At 36.2% G+C, this 9,642-nt stretch overlaps 1 protein-coding gene across 1 annotated transcript; it reads left to right on the forward strand.

Moving 5' to 3' along the window:
- The first annotated feature begins 8,251 nt into the window (after positions 1 to 8,251).
- Positions 8,252 to 9,211, forward strand: LOC149570013 (protein H2A.7-like). Its single transcript, XM_089822674.1, has 2 exons — positions 8,252 to 8,508; positions 8,684 to 9,211. The coding sequence occupies exons 1-2, from the start codon at positions 8,329 to 8,331 to the stop codon at positions 8,894 to 8,896; spliced, it is 393 nt and encodes a 130-aa protein (XP_089678800.1). The 5' UTR covers positions 8,252 to 8,328; the 3' UTR covers positions 8,897 to 9,211.
- Positions 9,212 to 9,642: the final 431 nt, after the last annotated feature.

Genomic DNA, 9,642 nt, shown 5'->3' on the forward strand with positions numbered 1-9,642 from the left:
TGCAACCCATAAATAATTTCAAAGGGAATTTACTAGTTGACCTATTGACAATATCATTGTATGCATATTCAACCTGCCTAATAAGTTGATCCCAAACTTGTCCATATTCCTTTGTAAGACATCTTAGCAAGTTTCCAAGACTTCTATCTATTACCTTAGTTTGACCATCCGTCTGAGGGTGATATGCAGATTCAAAGGACATACTTATGCCTAGCTTATGCCACAAGGTTTTTCAGAAATGGCTCATGAACTTGGTGTCCCTATTTGAAACAATACTTAAGGGTAAGCCATGGATTCTTACCACCTCCTTGAATAAAAAATGTGCAATTTGGCAAGCATCATGGACTGTTTTGCAAGGGATAAAATGTGCCATTTTACTGAATCTGTCCACTACAACATAAATACTATCAAAACCTTGCTTGGTCCTCAGTAACCCTACCAAAAAATCCATATGTAGGCACTCTTATGGCCTGTTGGGAATTGGAAGGGGCTGATAAAGGCCTGCATTAGAAGATGTGCCTTTTACTTTTTGACACACCAAACAACATTCAACATACTGTCTGATATCCCTATTCATTTTAGGCCAAAAGTATAATCTAGTGACTAACTCTTGAGTCTTATTGACTCCAAAATGACCACTAAGTGCCCCATTGTGTTTTTCTTGAATCAAATTTTCCCTCATTGATCCCCTAGGAACACATACTTGATTCCCCTTAAATATTAAATCATTTTGCAAAGTGTAATCAGAAAATTCACCATGGAAAGTGTTCTTATACTCCTTACATACCTTGTAAATGTCTGCAAATTTTTCATCAACACATAGGTCATTGAAGCTATCAATATCAATTCTCTGCAACTGAACCTCTTGTACTATGAGGAGTCTCCTACTCAAGGCATTAACTACCTTTTTATGCACTCCTTTTTTATGCTTGGTGTTAAAGGTGTAAGCTTGTAGGTATTCCACCCACTTCATATGTTTGCTACTAAGCTTATATTGGGAGTTAAGGAAGATGAGGACTTGATTGTCTAAATATACCACAAACTCCTTTGGAAGCAAATAATGCCTCCACTTTCTTAAAGCTTGGACTAGAGCATATAACTCTAAGTCATAGGAAGAGTACTTCCTCTTTACATCGTTGAGCTTCTCACTATGAAAAGCCATTGTTCTCCCTTCTTAGCTTAGGACTACCCCAATGGCCACATTGTTAGCATCACACTCCACTATGAAGAGTTTGTGGAAACTAGGAAAAATGAGAATAGACTAAGTAGCTATCCTCTTCTTGAGTGTTTCAAACCCATTATTTACTTAGGGAGTTTAATGGAACTTTGTCTTCATTCCACCTTTGACAATGTCTAACATAGGAGCACAAATAACACTTAAATGTTTAATAAACTTCTTATAATATTGGGCCAAACCATGAAAGCTTCTCACCTCTATTGCAACTTTGAGAGTAGGCCAATTTAGGATGACATCCACCTTACTTTGATCCATCTCGAGGTCCTTTGAGATAAAATAAACCCAAGGTACACTAGCTCCTGCTTTATGAAGTCACACTTCTCCAAATTTATTATTACTTTTTCTTCATGTAATTTATTGAAAAGAATCTTCAAATGTTTAATATGATCCTCCCTAGTTTTATCAAAAATCAATATGTCATCTAAATAGACAGCAACAAACTTACCAATGCAGTCTTTTAATACCTCGTTCATAAGCCTCATAAAAGTCAAGAGAGCATTTGATAATCCAAATGGCATTATAAGCCATTCATATAAACCTTCTATAGTCTTGAAGGTTGTTTTCCATTCATTCCCTTCCCTTATCCTGATTTGGTGATAGCTACTTTTGAGATCTATCTTGGTAAAGTACCTTGCTTCCCCTAAATAGTCCATTGGGTCTTCAATCCTAGGTATTGGGAACCTATACCTAATGGTGATCCTATTAATGGATCTTGAATCAATACAAAGTCTACAAGTTCCCCCCTTTTTGGGTGCTAAAACAATTGGTATAACATAAGGGCTTATACTTTTCCTTATTAGGCCTTGGTCTAAGAGTTCTTAGGTTTGCATGGCAATTTCCTCATTTTGTTTAGGGGTCATTTTATAGGCATCCTTGTTGGGAAGGGTGGCTCCCAAAATAAAGTCAATTTGGTGGCTAACAGGTCTCTTGGGAGGTAGGGTAGCAGATTGTCCATCGCTAATAATGTCCTTGTACTCTTCAAGCATTTATTGAACTTCCTTAAGTAGCTTTGTTTTCTTTTTTGTCTTGTCAGCAACTTATTGTTTAGGTTTCAACACTAAGGTGAACACTACTCCTTCTCCTTCCTCCAAGGTCTTTAATAACTCCTTTTCTCCAACCATAAGAACATTATGACTTGAAGATTTCACTTCTCCCTCTTCTACAAAGGATTGAATCTTGAATGTCACGCCATCTTTCTTGAAGGAGTATGCATTTTTTGTTTCCATCGTGTATTTCTTGTCTATCAAACTTCCATGGCCTTCCTAGTAGAAGGTGACATGTATCCATAGGTAGAATGTCATATAACATTTTGTCCTTATACTTTCCTATCAAAAATTCCACCCATGCTTGTTCACTTACAAGAACATGTCACCCCTTGTTTAGCCATGTAACTTTATAGGGATTATTATGTGAAATTATTTTCATATTCAGTTTGCTAGTTGCCTCCTCTGATACAATATTATCTATAGAACATGAGTCTATGATGACCTTACCCACTTTTCCCATCATCTTGCACTTCACCCTAAATAGTGCTCTCCTTTGGCTTGGTTCTTCTTTTAAGGGTTCTTTAATCAATGTCCTCCTTATCATCAAATTTTCCCCTTCTCTTTATTCTAAGGGTGCCTTAGATGGTTTTATGTTATTTCTAGACTCTTCTTGCACACAATTGACCCTTTTTACACTCCCTTGGGAAGTAGAACCTTTCCTAGGGAACCTATATGCAAGGTGACCCACCTAGTTACAATGATAACATCTCATAGTTGCAAAGTAGGATCCTCTACCTTGGCTATTACTTCTTCCTCATCCACTACTGTTAGAGCTTCTTCCCCTACTGAAACTTCCTCCATTTGAGTTCCCATCTTGTTGTTTAGTCCACTTGGTTTCCCCTTGGGTCCTTCAATATGAACCTCTAAAACCATAACCTCTTTGATTCCTACCATCTTTGCCTCTACCTCTGCCTCTAAAGTTGGTGTCTGATTTCTTCCTGTTATTCTCTTCTACTTTTTTAGTGTGAATTGGAGACATTTATGGACTACTGTGGGTGTCCATAGACTAATTTCTTCTTGCAAGTTCCACTTTAACCCGCTTAGATACCTAGCCACCTTAAGAGGCTCTTCTTCTTGGGTCCCTAATCTCAAACACAAATTCTAGAATTCTTCAGTATAAGTTGCCACATCCATCTCTTTTTGTTTCAAGCTTTTCCTTTTCTTGTGTAATTGAATTTCATAATTTTTAGGTAGGTATTGTTCCTTCACCTTAGCCACCATGGCTTTCCAATCTACAATGGGTTTCTTTCCCATCTTCTCCCTCTCTTCTTGGAGGTAATTCCACCATGTTAGTGTTGACCCCCTTAGCCTAGATTTGGCTACCTTAACCTTTTGTGCTTTACTAACACCTTCACACTCGAAGTGGTTTTCCATCCCCTCAATCCATTCCATCACAAGTTCGATGTCCATCTTTTCTCTAGACAAAGAGATTCTTTCTAGGGCTTTATCACCCAATGCCTTGATGGCTTTTAGGAATGGTTCCTTAGTCAATGGAGGGTCTGGTTCAGAAATTATGTCTTCCTCATCAACCTTTCCTCTACCTCTGTTACTAGTTTCTCCATCTTGATTTGTCTTCTTAGTTGCCTCAACAACTTCCTCCAATTTTGTTCTCATCTCCTCTAGTGCTTCCTCTAGGAGCCTATTCCTCTCCTTTTTCTCCTTCATCTCCTTGGCAAGTTTTGCATTGATCACCATGTCAGTTTTCCCTACTAACTCTTCAGTATATAAAGACATGCCACTAGCTCCAAATCTTTGGTGGCTCTAATACCAATATGATGTAAACTAGATTGGTTCTTAGCCCTTTTCTTCATTGAGGGCTCATTTAGGCCTCTCTCCTAGCCTACCAGGGTTCCCATTTTGTCACCCTAACCTCAAGAGGATTTCTATGTTATCCTCCACACTCCACTATCCAGCTACACCAATGTTTTTACAACTTGCATCCATCAAATACACATTCTAACTTGTTCTTCAAACTCTTAATTTCAACAAATATGTCCTTTCTATCTTCAGTTTGGAGTGAGGGGTTCATCTTGAGGGATTTTAGACTAACGCTATACTCCTGGAATAAAAATTCATAGGTTTCCCTATCGATTCCTTTAAACTTGGCAAAATTGCCCCAACTAGGCCTCCAAACTTGGTTTTTGGACTATAACTCCAAATTTCCCTTAATGAGGTGAAAAAGTAATTACCAATATGAATACCTTTTTGGAAGTACTTCAAGAATTTGTAGGTCTCTGGTTCCCAACTTGTCTATACATTCAATCTACCAAAAACAATTTGCAAGCACCATGATCGCCTAACCATGCATCAAAAACTTGCCTAGGGCATCACTTGCAAAATATAAAAAAAGGTTGCCCAGGCTTCTCCTTTGCTATGTATAATGTACAAGGACTCCACTTCCACATCCCTCAAGGCCACAATGATTCCATGGTGAGGGTTCATGGGGGAGCCATATTTCACAAAACTGTCAAAACAGGAACATTAGACTGACTATTTACAAATGGTTTTTAAATAGTGAATAAAAGAACTCTTATCAACTTGCAACCTAAACCAAAATGCATGACAATAACATAAAATACAAGGATCCAACACAAAAAAAATCCTTCAATCCATTAAAACATTCATACAATAAAAAACACAAAACTGTCCATTTTGGAACAACAGTTCGTGACTTAAAATTTTAAAATCCACTTCTTACAACTTCCAATCCTTGGAATGGGTCTCCTTTGTGGTCTTTTAAGTTCCTCGAAAGGTTTCATATAATTATCGTAACTATCAACCTCATTCTCACGACATGCAACATTCTTATCAAATGTTGTCATGCAATTTTTCAAAGTTGTTGACAATATTTTGTATTTTCTAGTAGCTTTGACATTTATCACTTGGAAACTTCCAAATTGGTCTACTATGATCTCTTTATGATGTCTAAGCATCAACTCACATGATTTGGACCACTTTGATCTATTTGACAACTTTTGCAACAAAATGACATCTTTCCCAACATTGAACCAAATGACAATATATGACCTCCAACCTACGCAAAAAGATGTAAAAACATCATAGAAGACACAGTGCTCAAAGTCAAACTTTCTCCAAACTTCTAGAGTATAAGACCCATAACCCTAATCTTGCTCTCTAAAAACCTAAACACAAAGCAAGCAAAGATATATAGAATTGATTAAGCCTAGTCAAATCCACCTTGGAGCAAAATCACATGATCTTCTAAGGTCCAAACACACCCAACTGACTTGGCTAAGGTCCGTACGAGCCAAAAATCAAAATGAAGAACTAGGACTAGGAGTTAGCCTAGGTGCTCCTGCACGAGAATGCATGACACATGTTGTTTTTTGTGTTAGGATAGCTTGCTCCAACACCAGGTATCCCACATGCCATGCACATAATAAGCCCATTTTATGAATGCTATCATTTTGATCATGAGATGATGGGGAGTGGAATAAGGTCACAATTTACAAGGTTGGCACAATGAATGATATTATAGATTCACTTTAAAAAATAACAAGAATATATTTAAGTTTTCTCTAGAAAGGTTGCATTGCTTCCATCCTACACTTGGTTATTTATATTTTCTTGTTTATTTTATTGTAATATAAATATTAAGTGGGATGATGTAAATAGAGGCATTAAATGAATGTTTTATGATGTATTGTATGTTGAGTTCTACTACACTTTCAAATTTTTATTTTATTATTTTAATATCACAGAGTTAAAATAAATCTTGTGGTTATTTTTGGTATTGTGTTTATTTGTCGTGACCCTTTATGCTAATTTTTTAAATTTAATCATTACTTCATATTTGGCTAGTTCTCTCCTTTATTTCACTATGCTAAGCTGACTAAACACATGTTCAATGCAATTTAATATTTTATGAAAGTAGTAAAAAACACATAATGCATTCATTCAAATAATCAAGCATCAATATGAAATGCATGTCACTTATCATTTGAGAGCATTAAAAGAGCCATTAATGACAATATTTTTTTATTTGGCACACTAAAGTAATGAATATGCATCACTTCCTTATTATCATTAGTCCTTTATATAGATTTTTTTGGGGATTGAGAAGGAAACTTGTTTGTGTGCACTATAACTAAAAGCATTTCAAAATTTTCATAATTCTTAACTCTTTAGGAAACAATGAGCAAACATTTATTTTTCCATCGATAACAACAAGCAAACATTTACTCACATGATAATAAACAAAATATAATTCTATGATGCACAACAATAAATTTTGTAATGGACACCCCTGGATGTCCTAAAAAACTAAACCAAATTGCTGAAAGGAATTATGTCAAACAGTTTGCATTCAACTTCTTAAAACCCCTTATAACTCCAAAAATTAAACGTTTATTTGTTTGTTGTGTTTCGTGCATGGAATTGGTATCATACAACATAAACAAGAAAGAAACTACAATAATATGCAAAGTGGAAATGAACGACTGCTAATAAAATGTTATTTTCAGAATTCATAAAACTAAATACATGACAGATTTATCAACTCACTAATTACTTCAGCAATATTGTCATAATACTCCAGCCCATGCTTATGAACTTGCTGCTACAATACTTTGTCCTCCAATCAGTGCACTACCTTCATAATACCATTCCCTCCAAGCGGCATAAGCGTCGGACAAGTAGTGAAGAAGATATGAGCAAAATATCAAATCTGCCTGTAGCCGGAAATGCAACTAAACTGCCTGATAATGAAGCCGATAACAAAGAATTCCAAAGGCCAAACCCCAAGGGAATGACGTCTAGAATGTTACAAAAGAGGATAAACGTCCTCAAATGCCAAGAACAGAGCTGCAACTCATACACCAATTTCTTCTCATATTCAACCTGCCTAATGAAGCCACAAATGCTTCCTTTTATTCTATTTCCAAGGGTACGCTCAACTCATATGGGCAATGTGGGATAAAAGATGTGTAATATATAAAACATATATTAAAATACCCCTTATGTCTCCCTTGGGTACACATCACCATAAAATAAATATTAAATTAACACTTTAATATTTTACAATTAAATTAGACGTTACTTTAACAAAACTTCAGGCATTAAAATGTATTAGCAATCGGACTCCGAATAATGTGAGTGATAGCTCATCGGAAAGCTCTCACCAAGGGGTATCGAATCCAATCACCAGATTTGACCTGCACTGTGTCCTGCCGACTTACTAAAAATAGTAAGTATGCCTGAAACTGAGTAAATCAACTTCATTTTGGCCCAAACTGGAAATGACTAGGCCAAAACACTCAGGATCCCATTAAACCCTTCGTTAGCCCTCGGGACCATGTAGAACAAGGCTAACGCACACACACTTGGTCAACTACTAAAAGAACTTGAAGGCCAAAAGATGGGATCATTACAAATTTGGACTTCAAAGACTTGTAGGTACACCAATAAAATTGAACTTTTAAGAACTTTTATATAGTCACTAATATGTTGAAGACCAATAACCTCTTCTTTGATCCAACTTAAAATTGAGTAAACTCTTAAAATACTTTCTTTACGAAAAATAAAAAATAAAAAAGTGATACTACAAGGACATCTATTTTTTCCTTCTCAAACTACCAAAACTTCAACCTACAAACTAAATATACTCATTGTTGCATTACTTTCCTAAATTAATTAGTGAAAATTATCCAATTCGGAGGCAACTATATTTAGTCATTGACAACTGTGGTTAATCGATTACAAAAATTTAAAATTTAAAATAGGTTAGATCATCAAAACTAGAGTTTGCCTCCTCATAATTAGAAAGACATCCAAAACATCGGATAGGTGGCAATTCTTCAGAAGGCTGAGTAGATCCATTTTGAGCCGTAGATCAAAATCTGCTCTTCTCGACCGTCGATTAGAAATCAACCTCGAAGTCGATCCGTGTAGTCGACGCGGATTGGTGAATAGCGCTCTATATAAACACAACCATTCCCCCTTTGGGGTTATTCAAAGTCAAAACAGTACTATTTTTTCTTTACAGGAGAGCAGAGAGAAAGAACGCCGAATTCGAAAGCAGGAATAATGGCGGGCAGAGGAAAGTCAGCAGAAGGAAAGAAGGCCGTTTCAAGAAGTTCGAAGGCAGGGCTTCAGTTTCCCGTCGGACGTATTGCGAGGTTTCTCAAGGCCGGCAAATATGCCGAGCGGGTTGGAGCAGGCGCGCCAGTTTATCTTGCTGCCGTTCTAGAATACCTTGCCGCTGAGGTATCTGATTTGTAGAAGCTTGATCTTTCGTTTGTTTTGAATTGGAAATTGCTTGCTGTATGTTTGTTTTATGATCTGAGCTTGGAGAAAAATTTGAACCGGTTTTCTAGGGTTTTTATTATCTGTTTTGGGAAAATATTAGGGTTTAATGGCTTGGAATGTCTTTATTTTGCAGCTGCTTGAGTTGGCTGGAAACGCTGCAAGGGACAATAAGAAGACGAGGATCATCCCTCGTCATATTCAATTGGCGGTGAGGAATGATGAGGAGCTGAGCAAGCTTTTGGGCGCGGTTACCATTGCTAATGGTGGTGTACTGCCAAATATTCATGGTGTTCTTCTACCAAAGAAGATGGGCGGCGCCAAGGGTGCGGCCGACACCGAAGCTTGAGATTTTAATTTTTAATTTTATGGTGTTTGTGAACACCACCGCCTGTGTGAAATTTTGTTGAAGCTTGATACGGTGTAGCAAAGTTTGTTCTAGGGTTTGTTCATTTGCTTCCGCGTAGGGATTGGAGATATTTGGCTAATCTGTACAGAGGTTAATTGTTCAAGATTTGTTTCAATATGCTAGTGTGTGGCGTTCTTTAGTAGCTCTAGATGGGTTGTTTTGTAGCGATAGGATATCAGATCGGATCGTTTTGAGCAGAAGCCAATATGTACAATTCGATGTACAAATAATGCAAGTAACAATTTTCAAATCTCAGCATGCATGTCTCAATGTGCAAATGATTCAAGAAATTGAACAACAGCAATTTTTGAATCTCAATGTTTAATACAAGTTTCTGAGCTATCTTTATGTGAATGAATTTTACAGTATTTGTTTTTTAAATTTTACCAGCGGGAAGGTTTTTTCGGAATCTTTTATGTGCAATGAATTCGTGGTTTTGTTCTTCTTAGGTCAATGTCTCTAATACCCCTAGAGACGAGTCAAATGTTAGGGGTTTTGAATGTGTCAATGGGTTATTATTATTTATTTATTTAAATGTAGCTTATTATGTTTTATTTATTAAAATTATTATTTATTTTAGGTTATGTTATTAATTTATTTTATTTATTGTGAGATTTTGATTGATATTTATTTTTTCATTTGGAAAAATAATAAATGTTATTGTAATCTTTTTAAATTTTGTTTTA

This window comes from Cupressus sempervirens, chromosome 3 (assembly GCF_028749045.1).
Source record: "Cupressus sempervirens isolate cs-2001-9-10 chromosome 3, ASM2874904v1, whole genome shotgun sequence".
Taxonomy (NCBI): Eukaryota; Viridiplantae; Streptophyta; class Pinopsida; order Cupressales; family Cupressaceae; genus Cupressus; species Cupressus sempervirens.

Bases quoted from the DNA above. Each gene is read 5' to 3' on its own strand.
- LOC149570013 (XM_089822674.1), top strand. From the start codon at position 8,329: ATGGCGGGCAGAGGAAAGTCAGCAGAAGGAAAGAAGGCCGTTTCAAGA. The intron at 8,509-8,683 runs GTATCTGATTTG...TTTATTTTGCAG, and splicing joins TAGAATACCTTGCCGCTGAG to CTGCTTGAGTTGGCTGGAAA.